This window comes from Vidua macroura, chromosome 4 (assembly GCF_024509145.1).
Source record: "Vidua macroura isolate BioBank_ID:100142 chromosome 4, ASM2450914v1, whole genome shotgun sequence".
In the NCBI taxonomy this organism is placed as follows: Eukaryota; Metazoa; Chordata; class Aves; order Passeriformes; family Viduidae; genus Vidua; species Vidua macroura.
In genome coordinates, this window is record NC_071574.1 from 34471227 (window position 1) to 34495199 (window position 23973).

Here is a 23973-nt window from a genome sequence, read left to right on the forward strand (position 1 = left end):
CAAATTTACTTTCTAGTTCCCCAGTGCAGGCATGATGCTATGTTTAGCTGTACATAAGTCATAGTTTATTTCCTTCAAAACTAATTTACATAAATATCTTTTACAAAATGAATGCTTTTTGCTTGTCTGTCTAAGCCCTATTGGAGCAAACATGAAAACTGGCAGGCAAAAGCCAATGCACCATTTAAGTCTTCAAAAACAAAGCATGACAAGTTATACAAAAGATAATTCAGATTCTTACCTGTGATCAAATATAATTCATTCAATTTTTACAACTTTGTAACACAAAATTTTACCTACATTATCTAAATTTATATACATTTATCTACATTAAATTAGCTTTTCATGATCAAATCATAGATTCATAGAATACCAGGTTGGATGGGACCTCAAGGATCACCCAGTCCAACCTTTCTTGGCAAAAGCACAGCGTGGAAAACATGTCCCATCACCCCATCCAGCTGAATCTTAAAAGTGCTTGATGTGGAAAAAAAAAATGAACTGAGGGAGTGATTTCTAAAACCAAAAAGGTTAGTGTTTCTGATATTAATTTTCTGATCTTGATTTGTGTCCCTCACAGGAAATGGAGGCCCTTATTTTGTAAATAGGTCTAGTCTTTGTAAACTAAATAGGAGTGGAAGGACCTGCTAATGTCAGGTCTGTCCTTGCTACCACATGTCATATGAATACAATAATTCACAGCTAGATTAGCTGTTTTTAAGAACCTGCAAATTTCAACTCAGCTGGATGCCTAGTATGGAGCTCTATCCCTAAACCCCTTTACTTTTTCATCCTACCCTGTTCTGACAGCAGTAACTGTATCTGCTTTCTGCTACCAGCACTGCCTCTAGGTTTACCCCAATTCTTTTGGCAATATTCCCTCTTTGCCATCTCTTCTACAAGCCATACACCCCAAACTAATTTTAAAAATTTAGATAATAATATCTCTTAAATCCAGTCTGAGAGCATTTACTTGGGTAGTGTGTTTACAGAGAGAATTGTGTATTTTCAAGGCATATCTGACAAACCAGAATATGATAATTTGAATATATTCTGCTCACGTCGTATCAGTCCAGCTCTTTTGGGAATGTATATGCAACAGATGTTGGAAACGGTCTCAAGCAGACATACAGCTCTTATTGCTATAATTGCTATCACATTGCTATTTTACAGCACACTGAATATTTTGAGATACTGTATTTAGTGAATAGAGGGATCAGACTGATGCTGAGGACTCCAATCCCACCTGGGAGGCTGAATAACAATTTTTTAAAAATATTATTCCTTGAATGAATGTCTTCTTCAGACAGGTATACTGTACAGCTCACTGGAATGGGAAAACTAAACAAGCACTGTACTAATTTTATCATAACAAATTACATCAGTAGCAGAATTAAATGTGGTAATTCAAAATAAAGCTGTCTCACAATTAATTTATAAGCAAGGCGGCTCATTTCTCTATGCCATCAGCACAAGGAAGAGGTCTAAGGGATAATGCCAACTCCAGCTGATCAGGTTTGGCATTTCAAAAAGATTTGTTAGTAGAGAGAGATTCCCCAGTCACCACCTTCTGCTGTCTTGGCCAGTTTAGATGAACTCTCTTGTCAAGGATATGCAATTCAATTAACAGACATGACAGGGCACTCTTCCATAATTATTTTTGGTATGTTGGTAGTGTGCTTTTCAAGCAGAGTACTGGTAACTACAGAGTTTTCAGGATAAGTGAGATGATAATCACTTACCCAGCACAAGGGGACTTCAGTGTCACACACTTGTGTCTGTGTTAGAAAACCAGTAAAGACAGAAATGGGGGACAGAAATAAATACAACTGGTGAAAATAGTAAGAATTTCAAATTGAGACTGCTTTTACTTAGGTGTTCTGGATCTGACAGAAGTTTACAGATAAATAAATTGAAATAAATAAAATTAAATAGGAAAAAAAGTCCTTAGAGGCCATCTACTGCTTAATCTTTGTCTTGAAACTAGTACAAGAACATGAGTCAAGTTGTGCTCTTCTTAAGAACATAGAAGGGATCTGCTCCAGCTTAACAGAAAAGCTGAGTAAAAGAAGATTCTAGAAGTGCAAAGAATCCCATAGTAAGGGACTGAAGCTTTGAATTGAAAAACGAGATGATGTAATGGACAGCTTATATAAAATGGCCTCACAGCTATCACCAGAAAGGCTAATGAATCTTCTCCTGTCTCTGTTCTGAACAGAGGCGTTTCCAAAAGCTGGTCAACTTAGAACACTGCTGACGATGAAAGCTGCAGACAATTGCTGGGTGATAGGGCAGACAGGGAACATGTCTAATGCTTTTATTCTCCTACTGAGTTTGCTCTAGTAGCAGTGATGTATCACAGAATACTCCAGATCCCACCAGCCATTATAGTTAAAAAGCTGAAACTCTATCCTATTTGAGAAACAGCACACAAAGGAATGGATCCCTTAGAAAATAAGAGCAGTTTGTCTGGCAATAAGCTCAGCAGGAGACCCAGCCTGTGTATTCTAATCTGAAAATTTCTGCTTTGTAAACAATGCAACATTCTGCAGAAAACATCCACCTTTATGAACTTTTATGCGGACATTTCCTCAGGTCTAAAAAGTTCCAAAACATGGTGATGGTGACCCAAGGGGGGTGTTATTTTACAAGCTCGGTCTTGATGGCAACTGAAATTTGTGTGCATGGGTTTGTGGGAGGGGGTTTCTGCATTTAGGTTTGTTTGGCTGTTACTTTTGCTCTATTTTTTTTCTTTATGATAGAGTTCCTGCTTTGTGCTCAGATTTCAAAGTTGTTTTAATCTGATTGATGCCTTTACAGCAACTGTTACATTAATTGGTAACTGAATTTCTGTTACATATTCTTTCACAGATTTTCTTTTTTTTGTAAATAATTCCTTGCAAAATTCTTCTCCAAACCTTTTTTTTCCTCTCCTTTCCTCCTTCCCTCCTTTCATCTGCCTTTGAAGAGAAGGAATTAAGGGAAAAGTAACACACAAGGAAGAAGCAGTAAAATCCTTAGGATTCTGCCAAACAATACCACTCAGCATCTTTAAAAGTCAGTATGATCATGTTATAAAGTGGCTTGAAATCTAAAATCAAAATTGCAAATAGCAAATCCATACTATCATTTAAAAAATGAAGCAAACGAGTAATTACAGCTTTAACTTGTAAATTCAATCAGCTTGTTTAAGTTGTTTTCTCCTGCCTTACTAATCTATGTTAATCTTTATTTTCAAGGTACAGGTTTGACTAAAAAACCCACTTTTTCTATAGGCATAGAAGCACTGCTAGCTAAGCTTTGAATTATCAGATGGATTATATGCATGCATTATTCTTCGTATCGTAGCAACACAGTATTTTTAATTAATGATTCTCTTCAAGGATGCATCTTTCTAGTCACTATCACTTTTTAAATAAAAAGGTTTCATGCTTCTTAAAAAAAATATAGGCAATTGGAACAAAGGATGTGCCAGTTTTTTTTACAAAAAGTGCAGAGCCATGAGACCAGCAGCTTTTGACTGTCTGGAGGGAGCTAAATGGAAATTTAGCCTATAGGAAAGGTGAAGCACAAAACCTGCATTTTCTTTGTTACTGGATTTTGTGGCCCTTTATTTCTAAAGGTAGGCAGGACTCAGAGAACCATTCAGAATTTCTATTCCAAAGAGGGCATCTGTTTTCACAGATCCCTCTATCTGCAAGACCGAAACCCTCAAAACATTCCTATATCCTAAACAGCTTTCACTCAGATGACACTCCTGCCATGCTCTCACAAGTGCATGTGAGTGCACACACCCACCATGTTCTTCCTTGGGTCTGGTGGACTGTGCAGGAGACAGACAGGATAAAATCCCATCTGTGAGAATACCATTCTTATGCTTGAACAACTCCATTCTGGTGTGTATTTGATGTCTATTTATTCCAGCCCTAAAGGAAGAGAGAAGCCTAAATGTGACAAAGCAAAAGAGTTGTAGTAAGGATATTGAAATTACTAAACCAAAAGAAGTGAAACCCTGAGAATGCATCATTGTGAAAAACAAGAGATACTGTATTTCTATGAAGTGCAATAAACATAAAATTGCATGACCCCCCTCCCCCCCCCCCAATTTTTTACCACTGTAGAAACAAAGTTTGCTTATATGAATTTGTTTTTAGGACAAATACACGAAATGTGCTTCTGAGTGTCATGGTGAAAAAACAAATGCCGTGCAAAGATTTCTGGAGTATATATGTAACAGGTATGTTACAGATCACAATTACTATTTATAATTACAGAAATAATTAAAATAATTGTATATAATAAGCATATGTAATAATTTGCATGCTCCACTTACTGAAAACAAATCAAAGCTGCTTCTGTATGATATTGGCTATCACAGGATAGGACTGAATTCTGTGATAACAGAAATTTAAATGATATATGGGTACTGAACACTGAGTGAGCTTGTATAAAAACATGGAAATTGTGGCACAACACATTTCATACATATATGCAGTTTTATCTGAATGTGTCAATGTGAATTATTTTCTGATGGTTGTCCCCATGTATTTAATACCATCATAAAATCATATGATTTTATTCAGTTCAATTTTCAGGCAGACTTAGGTGAATTCTGCTATCATGCCTTTTGTTAAGCTTATTGTAAACAAAGAATAAATTGCATGGACAAACCGCAAAGCATCCTCTATACACAGAAATAAAATATTCATATCTAGGAGTTTTTAAAAGTGCAGAAACAGTTACTATGCAATGAACCTACTTCTAGTTCTGGTTTTCTGCCTTTTTTGTTTATGTTCAAAACGAATTCTGTTCTGATGAAGAAAATCTTTTCACTAACTTGTTTACTTTGCATTGTTGTTTTCAGTAAATGAGAGCTAAGTGCTAGGTTAGTCTTCAGCTTTCATAATAATGATTCTGTTTATGAGCAAGAAGAATGATTTGATGACTAATGTAACATTTATACTCCTATTTTAATGCCAGTTTTGTATACACCATATTACCTACTGTAAAAGCATTTGTGAGGGCTGACATTTTATGCTTTACAAGAGCGAGGACTTTTTTTTCCTTGATTTATTTTCTTTCTTGAAAGCCCTAGGTTTTCCTCCAGTTGCTCACTACAGTCATCTAGAACCTACACTTGGAAGGGATGGAGCTTTGTGGTTCCTTGAAAAAAAGCAACCACCAGTCTGGAAGAGAATTTTCACTCATGATTAGCATGAAATTGGCAAAGAACAGTAAGAACTATGGATCAACTGGGAGCATCGTAGCTGCCTGTAGCAAAACACAAGGGGTCACACAACTGGTCTTTAGGAGTCAGTCATGCAATAGGTTATCTTGGAAATGCTGCAATCCTAGTTCTGGCAAACAAAGTACATGGCAAGAACTTCTTCAAAAAGAACACTTAAGTTCCTTTATGTTTTTTTTTTTTTTACCATAAAACCTATCAGGAGCTATTATGTGCTCTCTCTTGGTGTCACCGCCTAAGACATGGTGATATTTGGCCATTACAAACACAGTGTGTAATAGTGAGTTCTGCTTCAAGCTGGGTAAACCATCCAAATACAGGACTTTTCATACAATCACCTCATACAGAGAGAGGATGAAATATTTGAGAATATCAAAACCCATGTAAAAGATTATTCAATTTTAATGAAAGAGATTAAACTGTAATTTGTAACTATTATAAATATTGTATTATTTATTACTATTATACTATTATTATTATAAATAGTGTATTCCTTATTACAGAATTTGATACCCAGTTTGTGAAATTTATTTCAGAGTCACAAACTGAGTGATTCGAATCAACAATCAATACATTGGAAACGATAAATTTTTCATCTAGATCAGCATCCTGGTACCTTTTGGTTTTCATTTGTATCTTATTGAGAGGAGCCCCATCCGACACAAGAAATCAGAAATTGCTAACATAGAGTAAAAACAATTCTTTCCTTCTTTCTTTCCTCTATTGCTATTCATGTTCTAAATTAGACATGCGAATATTACCACACAGAATAATCCAAAACAAGCACCTCACTTCCTGATATAACTTGGCAGAATTTTATTAGATGGAAGCTTCAGAGACTTGTAAATAAAAAGTGTTCTAACACCTGCTACAGGCTTTTGAGAAGTAATTGAGGCAAATCAAAATTCAGGCAATTTGTGCCAAGCCTGATTTTCTCTGCACTGAAAAGTAAGCCCATGGTTCCCATCAGAGAATTTTAGATCTTGCTACTGAGAGAGCATCCTTCGCTAATGAGCTCTTGAATCATAATTAACATACAGAAAAATAATTACAGTATTTTAGAAACATTTCTTCCAGAAAGCATTTTAACATAACCAGGCAGCCTCAGAAATACATATAGAGCATAAAGTCTACAGACTGTAATTCAGACATAAAATTTGTTCCACTGGTTAACCACAAGAGAAAACAATGAATCCACCAGAACGTTCTCTGACTACCCTTCCTCTTAAATTATACATCTATTTAGGAAGACATAAGAATTTTAATGAAAGAAGTTACAGTGTACAGAAAGCTAAGCAATGGCAAATAGGTAATAAACAAGGTCAAGTTTTTAATTTACTTAGATTTTAAACACATGCAGATAGGATAATTTCAACTCTGAAATCCAGAACACTGCACAACACTATCTCTTACAAAGAATAATTAAGTTCCTTCTGCTGCCAGCAACATAGGAAATAGGTGGAAAAAAAAGTCTAATGCTTAAAAAAATAGTAATAATTTAAATTCATCAAGGCTGGTTCATAACTCACATATCCAAGTGTTTCATATTTTTCTTTATGTGTATAGGTTTCTTTATGTAGATGGGTTTTGAAAGCCATAACTACTAACTAGGGCTACACTTCGTCAATACAAGGTAATGTGAAATACTGTTCAGTCCAAAATATGACTTAATAATATAGTTATTAAATTATTAATCATATCTAATTAAGTGCTAGCAGGGTAGAACACAAAAACATTGTTTATTGATTGCACGGGAAAGATTTAGGTTATTACCAGAAGTGCAGCAAAAATCAGACACTGATACATTTTCCTAATTGTCTCTGATTGGAAAACTAACAGAAGCAGTTGCTTTTGGAGTTCCAAGGCAGTTTTCTTGATATAAATAAATAAATGGCTGAGGTGCATGAAAGAATTCCCTGGTTGCTGTTCACTGAAGAGAGCCACAGCTGTCAGTCAAATATTTTAGGTTTTATTCTTTTATTTGCCTTAAATAGTCTGTCACTGAAATTCTTGCCAGAAAATTATATGCAATAAGAAAAGTCCTTGCAACATGCTAAACTTTTACACTCTCAACAGACAGCAAAAGTGAATGGTAAAATTGAGGTGTTGATTTACACACACACACCCACACCCATCCACCTGTCTTGGGAATGTTTGATCGTAAAATCTCTAGACTGAATAGATATATACTAACTAGTATCTGGAAAATACCAAATCAAAACCATTCCTTCTCATTATGACTAGGTAAGACATATTCAGTGTTCAACAATTCAGTTTAATCTGTAATACCACATAATTCAGACTTAAAATTCATGTGCCTAGCATGCAAAAATGCCCAAGCATACACTGCAAACCTCAGGTGTTCTCTCCAAACAAACAATTTAAGATTATTATGAAATATGAATCTGCATTTACAGAATCTATGCTGTATTTCATTTCACAAATAGGTTGGTACAAAATCCAGTGGTATCTGCTCTGGAGCAGGAGCTCTAGATCCAGCCAAGGGTGGAATACACAAAACATGTTAACTATCACAATATAATTTCATTTGACCCTTTTTAACTTACACATACAGGCAAATGAAAACAGTGAAAGACAATGTTTTGATGACACTAATTTATAGCTTTACATAAAGATTACCTAATTTTCCTGCTCATTGAAATTTTTGTTGTGTGCAAGATCTGACATTGCACAGAACACAGCTCTTGCCTTAGGCATGTAGTTTATCCGGCCTAGAAGCTTTCAATCTTGTTTTGATGTGGAGTATTTTTTTACTATCACTTTCTGCCATGCAATATTAACCTATAAAGTCACGTGTTTACTTTTCTGTGTATAGACACACATACAAAAACCTGCATTACAAAGAAAGCATTTTAAGTCAGAAGACAAAGAAAACTGGAATTCCAATCAGATGCCTTTCAGCATTGAAAAACTTAACTGGCAGGTAGCTTCACATAGAAAAATTGATCCAAAACAGTGCATGATGCTATACATCAGAAAAAAGATAAAGTGCATGACTGAAAACCTGGGTTTTTAGCTTGCAACTAAAACCAGTGCAAATATCACTTTCTAATAAGCAACTATACTGATTTCTGCACAAATCACTTCAAAATAATGTTAGTCACCAGCAGGTTTCTCATGTCAGTGAATATATTTATGCTTTGTCACAGTGCAACCCATGCATCCATCTTTAAAAAAAGCAGAAAAAGTAATATCAATTCATAATAGATTTACAGTAACTATTGCTAGGGATATGCACTTAAAACTAGTAATTAAAATAATTAATAAAATTCCTGGTGATCAAGTTTGTAAGCATATAACTATATGATTTCTAAGGATAGGCAGCAAGCCCAGAAGAGTTTCAGCAATATCCTACAGCAGGCTGGATATATTCTACCTCTTTTTCCCTGCCTTTCTTTTTCCCTTCTTAACATAAGAGAGCAGAACCTAACATGGAACTAGTATTTTAATTTGAAATCACAGTTGAGGCTTGTTGTCTTTTTTTTTGTTTTATGCTCTGAGAAGAAAAATGTTTTACAGTGGGTACTTCAAAGACAAAAATATCTTGGGAAGAGGTTAAAGAATCCTATGCTTGCACTAAATACAAAATATTTAAAAAACAAACATAATGTAAGGCAGATATTTAGGCGTGGATTTAAAAAAAAAAAGAATTTTTATCTTTTACCTCCTATATATCCTGGTTTTTTGGCATAAATTTCAGCCACATCTGAACCGAAAATAAAGAAAAAAGGGGGTCAAAACCAAAGAACTTCAGTAAAAAATCACATTTTGCCTTTCCTAAACTTTCCCTTCTCTTTCCTCAAAACCAAAATGCATCTAGATGTAAAGTCCTGGCTTCAGTGAACCATATATCCCTGTAAAAAGAATTCAGAATTCAGCCTGAAATTAACAAAGATTTATAGCTTTGAACATTACAGCTGTTATTATTTAGATAGGACAGGAGGAGAAAAATCAAGTAGTAATTCTATCTTAAGCTGAAGTGCTAAGGTAACAATAAACACTTGGGGAAAGCAGGTAAAAATAAGTGCATATGTTATTTGCTTATTATTGCTACTACATGTTTTACAGTAATGACTAATTGTATGATGGAGTTTACAGGGTAACCATAATGTTCAGTAGCAAAACTGATTCCTATAAACATCTGATTCCTATAAACAAAATAATATGTAAGGAATATAATGGATTGAAGTATTGTTTTATATTTAATTACCTAGTTTTTTTAAATTCCAGAAAAAGAAAACAGATTTCACATACCTTTGAAATATTACTTGATCGACTTGTGGAACGCCCTGGGGATTTGTCATTCTGGAAAACAAAATTAAAAGATGAAAAAAAGTTAAGTAATTTGGACTTTACCTAATCTTTTCTGTGATTGTGACTGCACAGAGGTTCTCTTCCTCTATTTTTCTTCATTGACTGGCTACTGACTGTACAATGGAAGACAATTCAAGAAATAAACCATCACAATAGTCTTGCAAATTACACGAACAAAAGTTTTTTTAAAGTTCTATAAGAAATTAATGCTAGCATTTAATTAATATTGGTTTATTTTGCAGTTTTTCAGAAAAAAACATTTCAAGTCAAAGATCAAGGAATCATCAGAGCTTCTCATGAAAACTGGTACTTATTTATGAAAACAAATGTTCAATGACAAAAACTTCCCAGTTACACTGAATACACTCCTGCTAAAAAAAAGTAGAATTCATCCTCTAGGTAAATAAGCAGTACTAGATGACTTCCTGGATAGATATGTTCTGAGAAAAACAAATTGTGACCATGCAAAGATGCAGTTCAGTTTAACATCTACTCCTCCATCCCCTCTCACTCTTGCAAACAACTCATATACACAAACCAACGCAAGGCTGAAGTGCATTAATAAAGTGTACTTCAAGGAGCTACATTTCCATAGCACATGGTCATTGTGGGGTTTCTTCTAGCAATCCAAAGGAGGGAGTGGAGAAGTGGTTCAAAAATTGGTTCAGTATTTACACTTTCCTGGCAATTGATTCAGCTTCATTTACACTGAAAAGGTAAGCTATTTCAGAAACAGGGCTCATCCCCTTAGTGAATGCACGTATCTTAAGAGAATCATGAAAATATTTTTCTCAGCACTTGAGAATGTCTGTTCAAACACTCAAGTGAAACATTCACATCATGAAGACTGATTTTTACCTAGAAGGAGTTGAGCTAAATATCATGTGTGTAAATCTGTTACATAACCTGCTTGGAGGAACAGCGTGTCGAAACACAAAGCAGAGCTTTCGCTTCTGCAGCTTTATTTGCAATTCATGCATCATGCAAACACATACATGCACACATGTCCACAAGAGGTTTTCAACTTGACTATGACCCATCTCTCCTCAACCTTTTTTCAATAAAACTACAGAAAAATACAGAAGGTGCCAGCTACCAAAGAATAAATTTCCTCCTCCATTAATGCCTAGAAATTAGTATTTCCCCAATACTTTGTGGCACAGGACAGTTCTGTGATGGCAAAAATGACCAAAAAGAAATATTAAGCAACTTGTTTGCAAACATTTAGAACAAAAAACCTCACTTTTATTTGTCATTTTTGTACTAAAAAAGTCACTTTGCTGTCAACCCCAGTAAGCACATCCATATGAAAAAATAGTATTAATACTACTTTTTCCATATACCTATGTATCTTTCTTCCTCCTGAGTGTAGGTGGCTTATGTTTTTATTCCATCCCTCAGTGCCATCATTTTTTTTGTACTGCAAACATAAATATCCTAAATTATCTCTCTTTCTACTTTGTCTTCACTAGGACTAAGTAGTACAATGGACACTCGTCATCAAAACCAAGCATTACTGAGTTCCCTCACCACACAGCACTCTACATTTTATTCTCTCATAGAAACTAAATCTCAGGACTTAACAACCTTCAGGTTTGTCACTTTTTCTTTTTTTTTAAAGAACAAATTAGAAAAAATAAAATTCTTCAAGTTATGCATTCATTTTTTACATTTTGTCCTTGAGGCTGGGCCCACTTTGAACAGGGTTGTGGAGTAGATGATCCTTTCTGACCTGAAGTATCCAGTGATTCAAATATTACTTCTGTGGTATATTATCCACTGTAGCTTTTGTGATAAATTCATAATTGCTTATCCTTTCTCAATGACATTAAATATATACAGTTTTGAATGTCTGCATTTATATCCATAGAAAATACACTTCAGATATTCTGGGTACATAATTTAGAGTAGCTCTGCTTTGACCTCAAAATAATAGAAGTTATGGACCCATGAAATTAGTTCCCATTTTGTGGTTAGAAACTATGAACAGGGATCACAGCTGAGAAACTCCCTACTAAAAGCATGCAGCTTTTATTGTCCATCCTTTGGATTAAAAAATACATTGTATTTTCTGACAGTGTAGTGAACCCTGGAACTCTAACTTCTTTTCGTTCAACAATTCATCATTCAAGATTCATTTTTAAAATCTGTTTTTTGACTACAGCTCTCCAGGCTTTTTACATGATTCATTTTGCTCTCCGGCACATTATCTCCTTCACTTGGGTTACAACAAGATTCTGACTAACTGAAAATTCACAGCATCTAGTCTGCAAAGGACTGCTCATACACTGAATCGTCCAAACTGAGAGAAAGAGTGTTGTCTCAACAGTTTTTTGGGAAAATAAATTTAATCATCATTACTAGGCTCAGGTATTTCATGGTGATTTATCATGAAAACCACAGTATAAATAGAACAAAAAGTGTTACACTAAATTACAGTACATAAATCAAATACAGAATTCCTTATTGAAGTTCCTATTCAACTTGCACAACTATTCTTACAACAAAAGAACAGAATAGTAAAGTTATGGCAAAATCACTTTTGAAATGTGTCCGTGTGCTTCTGTTTTAATGATTTATGTTTACAAAGAACTCACATTGTTAAGAGTAATTGATTTCTGTTATAAGTAAGTAAAGAGGAAGTGCAGAATGCTTACCCTACAAGGTTATTAAATAGTAAGATTTTTTTTTTTTTTGCACAGATTCAATACTAATTTACATTTTAAAAGTTAACAACGAAACATAGAGTATGCTGAGTTGGAAGGGACCTACAAGGATCATCAGCCCACCTGCACAGGACGTCCCAAGAGTCTCACCATGAACCTGACAGCATTGTCCAAATGCTTCTTGAACTGTCAGGCTTGGTGCTGTCACCACTGCCCTGGGGAGCTGTTCCAGTGCCCAAACACCCTCTGGGTGAGGAACCTTTTTCTGATATTGAACCTAAATGTCTCCTGGTACAGCATCAGCCCATTCCCTTGGGTCCTGTCACTGGTCACCACAGAGAAGAGATCAGTGCCTGCCCCTCCTCTTCCTCTCACGAGGAAGCTGTAACTGCAATGAGGTCTCTCCTCAGTCTCCTTTTCACCAGGCTGAATGGACCAAGTGACCTCAGCCACTCCTCATACAGCTTCCCCTCAAGGCCCTTCACCATCCTTGTGGCTCTCCTTTAGACACTCTCTAATGCCTTAATAGCTTTTTTATATTGTAGTCCCCAAAACTGCACACAAGACTCGAGGTGAGGCCACAGCACTGCAGAGTAGAAGGAAGACATAATCAAAGGATTTAACCAAAGACATATATATTCAAATATTTATACATATTTTTGTGCATCAATGAAATCCGATTCAATTTCTTAATCTTGAAATCCGATTATTTCAAAGAAAATAACATTCACCTTTTAGAATTACACTTCTCAGCAGGAATTATTCAAGGTCTGTAAAGAGCATTTTTGACTTCTGTGACTTGAGTTTTCTAAATTCGTACACACACAGAGTCCTGGCCGTTGAGCAAAGTGAAAGCAAGATATTCAGAGAGATCTCTCAACAAAATTCTTAAAACTGTGTTTTCATCCAGTCAACAAAATAGCAAAACAGCTCCTCCCAAGACTCCTCCTGGACAGGCATGAGCTTTTTGGGTTGTCTTATATATGAAGACCACACTGAAATGTCTCTCCTTATTACCAGATGTCCTGTACCACCAGTATCTCATCTCTTCTATCCTACGCTACAGCCTGCAAACACTTATCAGGTATCTTTTCTAAAATGTGATGGCAGAAAAATAAGTTCCTCAAACTATTCTGCTTGACTATCACGAAAAATCAGTTTGTGTTCATAAATTTCCTAAGAATTAGGTTTTACCAAGATCACTTCTAAGGATGAATTGAAAATGTAATTTAGCCTTCAATATAAATTCTGGGAGGAAGACAAAGGAGAAATAATACCACAAAATTTCAGATTATGACATATTCATGAAAGTGCTTTGGGAGGAATTTTCCAAGCACCCATCCCACCATATAAAAACAAAACAATTCTGTATTCAAATAGTAATTAAAATAATTAAAAATAAGTGCAAAATCTGTTTTTTTACAATATTAAACTACTTCCCAAAACTTCATTTCAGCCCAAGACTGGGTTTTTGAAGTGATATTATTTTCAGGGACCATATTAAATCTAAACCCATTAAACTTTCTAATACTTAGATACAGCTGCTTTTTTTTTTTTTTTTTTTTTTTTTTTCCCCAATTTGGAAATGCGACTTACACTGCTTACAAACACATTTTTGTTTTTAAAGTAAGAGAATAAAACCCTACCTGGGCAGAGGAAGAGGTTAGTAATAACAAATTTCTAAAATACTGCTGTGAACCATTCAGGCTCTCATTATAAAGAGGAAAGTAGGGAATTAGCTAGCTGCTTTCTGGTTCATATATAAATATTCATACGCACGGTTAACGATTTTAAGTCTTGCTGGGCAGCACAGCACATTTAAACTAATCCATTTGTCTGGTTTCTTTCCTCAGCTGCCCCTTGTATTGCTCTGGCTATGAGGATCACTCAGGCTGACCCAAGCACCTTGCTAATGAATTGCACTTAATCTCTCTGAAGTAAGCACAAAAGCATCAAGAATGAATCAGAATATTTCAGTTCACAGGAGAATCTTAAGCAACAGCTTTTGTCACACAAATACAACCAACCCACCCCCCAGAAAACCCCTTTTACAAAATATTTTGTCTTAGTTTTCTTTTTTGTGGACTCTAATCTTTGGATCCCAGCAGTGCCACGTGCTGCTTCACACATCTGCACACAGTCCTCCTCCACCATGGAATTCCACACATGACTGCAATGACAGATACCCATCTGTAAGTCATGCCACAACATGTCACAAAAATAAATGCCTCCTAAAATAAAAGCACAACACAGGGCAGACAAACAGTTTTGCCTGCCTGAAGTGCCTTTCCACATAGTACCCCCTCACTGCATCTGCACAGGAGCCTCCTCTCAACACCTTTTTACTTCTAGAATTCTGAACAGGAGCAGAAATTGCTTTCTCTTTATGGCCTGAGCTGTCACATATGTAGATGATCTTAAGTAGCTCATCTACATATGATGCTGTTTCAGCAACATCAGTTGCTGAAAGAGCAGGAACTGACATTAATAAAACTGATGTACAGAGTGGATACACTTATTTCAATACCTCAACATGAAAACAGAAAGAAAAAAAATCACAAAGCAGGCAACACCTGCTTTAATTGTTAAACAAAAACTCCAATGCCCATAATTGTCTAAGACATAAACACACTGTAATTACTGGGCATCATTCATAATTTTACTGGAATCCAGAATTTTTTTCAGTATGACAGAACTGCTAGATTCAAAGTGCCAAGTGACAGGAAAAAAAGCTCACTGTGAATATTAAAGACTGTGATACAGATGAAACCTTTAATTAAAAGAACGAAGTACAGATAACAGTAACTATCAATAAAATTAAATATCAACAAAATACATAGAATATTCCCATCTGTATTATTCATATATACTCTATCACATATATATATAAATAAAACATCTAAAAATAAATAACTACCTCTTGATCTGTTTGTATGAATTGATGTGTGAATGTATTTGCTGTCTACTAGTTCTCTGGTACTGCAAATAGCCAGAGCCAGGATAACGCTGTCTCCCATGGTGTGGCTACTGCTACATTACTAAAAAACTACTTCAGTTTCTTGTGTTGGGGTCTATGTTTTTAAAACAAATACAAGCAAAATACTGTTTATTTTAAATTATTTATGCCAAGATAATGGCAATGTTACTACTGACAGAGCAGATACCTGGCCTTTTGGTACTGAAATATTGAAATATTTATAATACTGAAATATTCTGATTCATTCTTGATGCTTTTGGCCAGTTTGGACTTGGACAGCCTTTTCTCCATGGGAAAGGAGAGGGGGAAAATTAGTTGCTAGTGATAACATCCTAACAAATTCAGAGTAAATGCCAATTCCTAAACAGGTTTAATATGGGGAATTTACATTCTGAAAGGAAGACAAAACAGATTTTAGCTCTAAAATAATACAGAAAAAAAAGTCTATCATCAGCTGACAGTTATCTTTTATTTTTCATGCAATTGTTCTCTCTGCTGCTACATATTTTATCTATTTTTTTATATTTTCAACTATTCAACAGTCAGATATAATTCCTCTTACAAACTAATCCTACCACTAAGTCATCAAGTATAAAATTATTGGTAGTCAAATCTATATTTGAAAATGTAAGAAAATCTATCTCCCTTCTTTGTAAACAAATTACTTGCTTATTCTAAGATTTTTAACTTCACTAAGAAGTTCAACATTAATGTCAAGTCACCTACAAAGTCACTAGGGGAAAGGCAGAAGGAGAAAATGAATCTAAACAAACTGAAGGGCTCTGTTGTGAAGCACAACTGTGCAAAATCAGCTCATTATCACAAAAAGGGTTCTGAAGATGCTGAAGCATTTCAAAATGTCATTCTGACTGCCATTTGTAGAAACAGACTACATATTCCACTGTGACATAAAAAAAAATTAGTTTAATTACCTTAGAAGTTATATCTTTGCCACATTTATACATGGCTAGGAGAGTACATAGCAATGATCAAGGAACCAATCTGTTCATAGCCTATTGGGTAACTTTACTTAAGAATAATGTACAGGTGCTTTATTTGTCTTAGACCCTGCACAACTAAGAAATCCTCATTGCCAGATTTGCAGCACAGAAGACCATAAAAATTTTACATTGGTACTTCCACTGTAATAAAGTTTGGAGTTAAACATTTTAGGAAGTTATCCTCTTTTTAAGCATTTTGTCCTCTAAACAAAAATTTACAATGCCACCAACTGCATGGCACAAACTTATTGCTGTGTTACTTATGGCTGCTTCTTGCCCTGGTATCTCTAGTGTGCTAGATTCCTATCTCCATATCAGTCTCAGTGTGTCAGGGTTTTTTTCAGTCTAAGCTGCTAATAAGCATGATAAATACATCAGAATCTGATCCACCATCCTTTTGAGTTGAAAATGCTAATTACACTTTAATGAGGCTCAGGGCACTTTCCATCACAGGCCAAGATGAGTCAATAGCATGCTTCCTGTTAAGGCTTTCACAGTGATGCTTTTACCTGCAATTACATGCATATCTTCCATGTTTCAATACTCAGTTACTTTCTCTATATTGCACAGACATCCAAGGTCAAAGCTGTTTTCATATGGGAGCAAATGCACCATTACAAAAAAAGAGGAAAAACGCAGCATTGAATCAGCCTTGAAACAAAGCACAGGCATGCACAGAATGCAGTCAGAAAACACTATGCTAAACACTCACCTGATGTAAGTGAAATCCCTTTCTCACATCACAAAAAGGGCCAGATTTTAATTTGTTCTGCCACATGTAGCAAAAATGAAAAGTTCCTAGAAATCCTTGCCAAAATTAGAAATTAAATAACCATGAAGCTGGGAATTTGTTCAACACAAATCAGTTAACAGACAATGTGTGTCACATAGCTGCCCTTGACTGATAGTGAGGTAAGCTTCTAGTCAGAGGCTGTTATTGGAAAAATCATTTTTGGCAGTGCCTACTACAAATGAGAATGAGGTTAGTGCTGGTTTTGGCTGGGATAATTTTCTTCACAGTAGCTGGTATGGGATTTTGTTTTGGACTGTGTTGGGAACGGTGTTGATCATTCAGGTACATTTTGGATGCTCATAGAAACAAGTGCCAATAAGAAGTACCAGTACTTGAATTATTCAATAGAATGCATCTCAATATGACAAATGTCTCCACTTAGCTCTGCTAAGAGGTGAAACTCTGTGTCGCTAAGGATAGACTTGGGCAATAAGCAGTACACTACTGAGTGGCAACAGCTGGTCACAGTAGATCTTTCGGCTTCCCTGGCTCAGGGCAATACATCAGACTGAACCTACTCACAGAGAAGTTTGTGGCACTCCTTAAAAAAAAAAATAAATCACCTCATACCACCCAACTCACTTCCAAATGACACAATCAGAGACTATGGACAACAATATCCTAACCAGTTTCTAGGTTAACATACTCTAACAACACCCCCCCCCCCCCTTCCCCGAGTTTCACGTGATTGTTTTCATTCTTTAAATAGATGTCAAATTTTCATACACCACTAGTTTCACTCACTGAATCCATCAGCTGACTGACAATACTTTAACCATAGGAAAAATCACAAGCATCTAACCTAAGGTTGCTCTCTATGATTAGGCATTCTAAAATACTTAGTAAGCAAAAAGACACATCTAAAATAGTATCTGCCCTTGTTGACTCAGGAACTGTGTGGTGAACATTATACATTAAGCATAGCACTGCATCTATTAGCTGCCCATGCTCTTCAGATTATACCTTGGCTGCCTGTTTTATCCAAAGCTGACCACATAGATAAAAATTAAAATCTGCAAAGACAGATACCAGACAAGTGAAGCTTGCCATTATTTTTTTAGTAAAACATCACAGAGAAAAAGCAAAGAAGACTATAACTTAAAAAATCAATAAACTGCTATTCAGTACTATAATGATATACCCTGGCATTACCAAGATGTATGGAAACCTATTTGCAAAGGGTACTAAATGAAAAATGCAGAGGGATAATATTAATTACAACTGAAGAAAATATTATGAAAATAAACAAATTTAGAAAAAAAAAAAAAAGAAAAAGGCAAATATAAGGGAAAAGAGAGGGAATGAAAAATAAATATAGGAAAATGTGTCTCCTGTTTTGTCAAAATATGGAACCCTATAAAGAGTTTTCTCTAAGTCTCTTATCAATGTTTTCTCTATGCACATAGGCATTTTAAAAAGCTTGCTCTTAAACACAAAAGAGAAACCTACGGGGAGGGTGAGCAACTGCATGAATTCATCACTGTGAAATTTTTCACCAGAGAACTGTGTGCTTACTGACACTCAGTACAAGGCTCCAACTTCTCTGACACAGTGCCTGTAGATTTACTTGTCACATTTAGAAACACAGCTTGGCCTTACATCTTATTAACGTAAGATGTAATCTTACGTTAATAAGATGTTACACCTTATTAATGTTTTTCTTTTCCACTGCTATTTACCAAGTTACTTCTCTTCAGAAAAAAAACCACAGAGTTTTTAATTATTACTGTATCAATAATATGATGATTGTATCCTGTTTAATTTCCACCATCTCACTATGTTAATCAGAGCACTTTAGCTAAAACAGGTAATCCATAGAATTTGAGATAGATTTCCACATGTCAAAACCACCTTCTGCTACTTGTTTGCTCATTTTTAAATTACCTGGCAACAACCTACATGATTGCACACTGGTGATCAAACACTTGATTTACATTTATTTAATACTGGAAACATGCTATGGGGGTTTTGTGATTGGGTGTGGTTAATAAAGACACCTTACCTTGAAAAACTGAAAATGTTTTATACTTTTTTTTTCTTGACATATTTCAGCTATAGAAAATGAAGAAAAACACCACACCCTTTCTTTCCCCCCCTCTAAAATACAAATGCAATTAACAGCCCGCAGGTTTAATCTGTCAATCTATTTTTCTAATGTAAGACTAGCAGTTCAGCTTAGGTTTTATTACTTCTGGACAGGTGTGAAGTGTCACTGTATATCAACCAAAATATGTCCCTGTACATATCTTGGTTTCAGTTATGAAATAAAGCAACTCCTTAATTATCACTTATTTTCACACCATATTACCCTTTTAAAATGGGTCTGACATATAGAACAAGAAAGTGAAATAGAATCCTCCTCACTTTTGACATCAAGCTATCATTTTGTCTCTGGGATGAACAGAAATGCAACACAATAAATTTCACTGTAGCACACTTAAATCAAGTGGGTTTATTATTTATACATTACTATCATTTAAAGATGATGTGTTTAGGCATTTCCATCCTTAATCAATAAAGATCTGTCTTTTCATTCTGTCTTGTATAACATGACAGTACTTTAGTACACTGTAATCCCCAATCTGCTCAGTGGATTTAGTGGGAAGTGATTGGATTTACGGTGGGAATTGTGCAGGAAATAAAAAGCATTCTCAGGAGGTTCAGAACAACTTTTTTTTACAAACTTTAGATTATTCTTATGGAATAAGGCACTTCCCATCTGGTTGTTTTGAGCCAATCAACTGTTCCTCTTGTCTCCTACAATACACTAGGCACTGTATTTATTTTCCTGAACTCCCAGTACAAGATGCAACTTTGCTTCTCCATAAGATTCAGTGAATCTGAAGAGATGGCTTTTCATTGCTGTGCTGAACTGATCATGTTTGTTCCATTATAGTCTGAATGCTCCCAAACATCTGGTCTCTGCAGTTCTCTATTGTAAGAACATTCCTGGCGGTCAGCGTAAGTTTCAGCCAAGAGTTTTTAAGTTCTTCTCAAGAAAGTAGATGTGGTGTGTGGACCATGTAATTTGATTTTATTTCATAGGATGGTATGCATTCCAATTTATCTTTTTAAGCATGAAAATACACTGATTATTTAACTGAAAAGACCAACTAACGCATTTCAGAAGCTGGAATTCAGGGATCACTTTGCAGTCTGTGTTTTTGTGACCTCCTGGATTCCAATCAATTAGTACCAGAGATGTTAGCCTCTGCGTGGTCAAGTAGTTTTCTAACAGCCCAGTATTTATCAAAGGATAAAAGTTTAATTAAATACACAAAGTTAAAGTGCCTCAATTACAATAGAGCTATAAAACATTACTTGATTATGTTCTCTATATTCAATATCACCCCTTTCATATCTTCTATCTAATTAAAGTTTTATGTCTTTATGTTGCACATTGGTGGCCAGGATTTCCACTTCTGAGTGTGGAGAAAAAACTCATAATGTTACCAGCTGAGTAATTTATTTTTTTACCAGCAGGCCCTATAAATCTTGGTGCTATTGGCTTAGCATGTCTGAAACTTTACAATCACAAGCTGAATATAAAAAAAGTAAGAACATGAGGAAATTTTATGCGAGTTGAATAAAAGATGGACATAGATTCTATAGATATAATCACTAGCAACTTTCCTATTTCTTCTGGAAATCCCTAAATTCATCTTAAGGTGAGATCAGGTTAATAAATAATTAAGCAGATTTCATTTAATATAATTAATTTAGTTATTATGTAGTTTGTAATTTTCAACATAAATGTGAACATTAAAACTCGTATCTCTTCAACCACCAAAGCAAAATATAAACTTTAGGGCCTGAATGACAAAATTTCTATATAATTATTTTCAACAAAGCTGTATATGAAAGCTCCTGAAGTGATACATGTATTCACAGTAAAAGGTGTAGAAAACTTGAAAAAAGCTTCAAGTTAAAATGTGTCTGTACAGCCACTTCTCTGCTTTAGAACTAACACCGAAGTTAACTCAAATCTGCTTTCTATGTACTTCAGTCCATCCTTCTTAAAACACAGAAGCGTAGAATTGTTTAGATTTGAAAAGACCTCTAAATTCACCAAGTTAACCCAGCACTGCCAGATGTACCACTAAACCACATCCACAAGCACCACATCCACAAGCCTTTTAAATAACTCCAGGGACAGTGACTCAAAAACTTCCCTGGACAGCCTATTCCAAGGCTTGATCCTTGGTTCAGTTATCTCTAGAATATTTTAGGACAGCATTTTTTTCCCCCTCTGCTTTCTGAAAAATTTATTATATTCATTAATGAAAGGATACTGTGGAAATTCCAATTACTTTGGGCTTATTCTTAGAACTCACAAGCCCTAACTAATACTATATATTCATTTATTCAGTCAGGGGATGGAAGGAAACTAGTGCACAAAAGATTTTTTTTTGTTCTTTTCCTTTATAGCTACCTTAATGTTTAATTAAAAGGCTGAAAGTTGGTTCTATTTTTCACATAAAATAATGCAAGTAAAAAGAAGTGAGTGACACAGAATACACCTGTTGTTAGCAAACTTGCCAAGCAAGTTATACATATTCATGAGAGAAGGTTTCTACAGACAGACATGACCTACATTTAGACTCAAAGATGTGTTGAGAGATGGGCATGTACAGCACAGAATTTACTCATTACTCCTTAGCAGATTTTGTGTTACAAACAGAAATCTCTCAGATGTAAAGAGGAACACCAAGGGGCTAAGGAGGAGGAAGGTTGGGGAAAACAGATAATAATGACACTGTCCTGGTGTAGACAAATTGTTACACTTGCAAGAGAAGATTTTACTGTTAAGAGCACAATTTCTGATTCTAGATGTGACAAATGAATTAAGAGAAAAATAAGACAAAAATATAAGAAGCGGCTCTGCCAAGATATCTGATAAACTGTAATGCAGAGACTTTGAAGGCAGTTATTAATTCCTCCCAGTCAGACCTTCATGCCTAATAAAGAAGTCCCTGGCACAATTAGGACAGACAATAATTCAAACTTTCCCAGGGTGGCTATAAATAACTACTTACCAGAATATGGAATAGACTACATTTATTTTATTAATATCTGTTAATTACCACACAGAATTTAGACTAATGTGTTGGGAGTAACATCCTGACACTGTAATTGACTTGAGTATTTGCCCACAATATTCTATGCATTTATGTGTGTTTGTCTTCAGGGCTGTAGCTGCTAAAAATGCCACTGAAATTATCCAGTCTCTTATTCATGAAACATTTTAATTACTACCTTATGCTCTTCATTTTTTCCACTACTGCAGGCAATAATGAAATATGTGTGATTTCATTCTATTCTCTTCTGTGCTTTCTCACCAAAGAATCCTTTGCTTAGTCACTACTAAGTGAAATAACATTACAGCCAAATCCCTAGCGTCATTTTCTAAATATAATAATAATAAATACCATACTTCCTCACATTTCAATAGATCTCAATGTAATAAATGCTCTAAATTTTCAATCTTCAGTACATTTCCAGATTTCCAGCTGTCTATGTTCAAGCACAGTTATACCATTTTAAGAAAATATACAATACTCTGCCACTTGTATCTGAAGCTGGTATTTAACTGGTGACTTACTCAGAGTCAAATGGAGACCTGTCCACTGAACATTTGGCTCATTCATTTCAGGCAGTGATCCACAATATGCAATCTGATGTTCATACAACATCCTCAGCAACATGTTACCTTTCAGATTTTTGGAAACCTCACCTCCCAGCGCTGGCAAACATTGGCTTACACAAATATAAAAATGTAGATGGTATTCAGGTGATTCTCTTTTAGGTCTAAAAATCCATCTTTAGCCCCAAATGAACTTTTTTCCCTTGTACAGAAAGAATAATCTTGTCAATTATTACTACAAAGAAGCAAAACAAGGCTTTCACAATGTGAGATTCTAGAAAGAAATTATAGAGAAAAGCCTCAGAGGGAGGAATAAGGATTCAATTTTAGATCCTGATATTTTTATTAAGCATTTAACTAATAAGAAATGATGAGTGATCAAGCAGAAAACAAAGTAAAGGGATTAAATCTATATTCCTTTTCTTTACTTGCTTCCAGAGTTGAGTTTCTTTAAAATTAGCAAGAAAACCTAATTCAAAAAAAGTTTGCTTTTTAACTTAGAAGGGCCATGGAAAACTACAACAATGAGCTGGAAAAGAGGACAGGTTAGAAAAAATGTCAATAGACAATCAGACAGTTTCACTATCTTCTTTGCTGTTCCTATTTCACAATAAAGACAAAGTATGAAGGTGTACTTTCAATATTCTGCTTTCAGTTTACCTTAGTTCTTTCCAAGCTCAGCTGCGCACTCCACCACTTCAGTAATAAACTTCTCCTTTTGTCTAATTCAGGACAGTGATAATGTTTCTGGATACCAATGATCCACTACTTCAATGTGACTCCCAGTAGTATTTAAAACATACAGCTTCTTGAGTATGCTTCAAATATGTGTCCTAGTTGGAAGGTTAATTAAACTATGATTCTATCTGTTTTTCCAGTTGTAAAGGTCAGTATCCAGATTGAACCTACACTGAAATGAAATTAACCTTTTATATTCAAAGAAAATAGATGTGCTAAAACCACTGAACTGTGATATATCCAAGCACTACAGCACGTAACTCAGCTTACTCATCCATATTAGAGACAAACTAAGGAGGAAAGATAAGGACAAACTGACAGAACTTATGAAAATGGTGCCAATTAGCAGGACGATGAATATAACCTCATACTGTGATTACATGGAGAAACTTTACAAGTGATAAAAGATGAAAATATAATCCCCAATAGCACCTCCAATATGATTTCTTTTAAAAGTAATGCACACATGGTCTAGTTGGAAAGGACAGTGGAAGCTCCTTCCCCTTCCCATCATCTGCAAAAATACAGTCACAACTAGAGTCCCTGTGAATATGAGTATCTCAGCCATTAAATT

General features: G+C 35.1%; 1 protein-coding gene across 2 annotated transcripts in view; it reads right to left on the reverse strand.

The window, feature by feature from the left end:
* MARCHF1 (membrane associated ring-CH-type finger 1) overlaps nucleotides 1-23973 on the reverse strand; it is a 224141-nt gene that overhangs the window by 38506 nt on the left and 161662 nt on the right. For both annotated transcript variants that reach the window (XM_053976543.1, XM_053976542.1), the window contains exon 4: nucleotides 9521-9571. In XM_053976543.1, the coding sequence (XP_053832518.1) occupies nucleotides 9521-9571 (51 nt within the window). The remainder of the gene's footprint in view (nucleotides 1-9520; nucleotides 9572-23973) is intronic.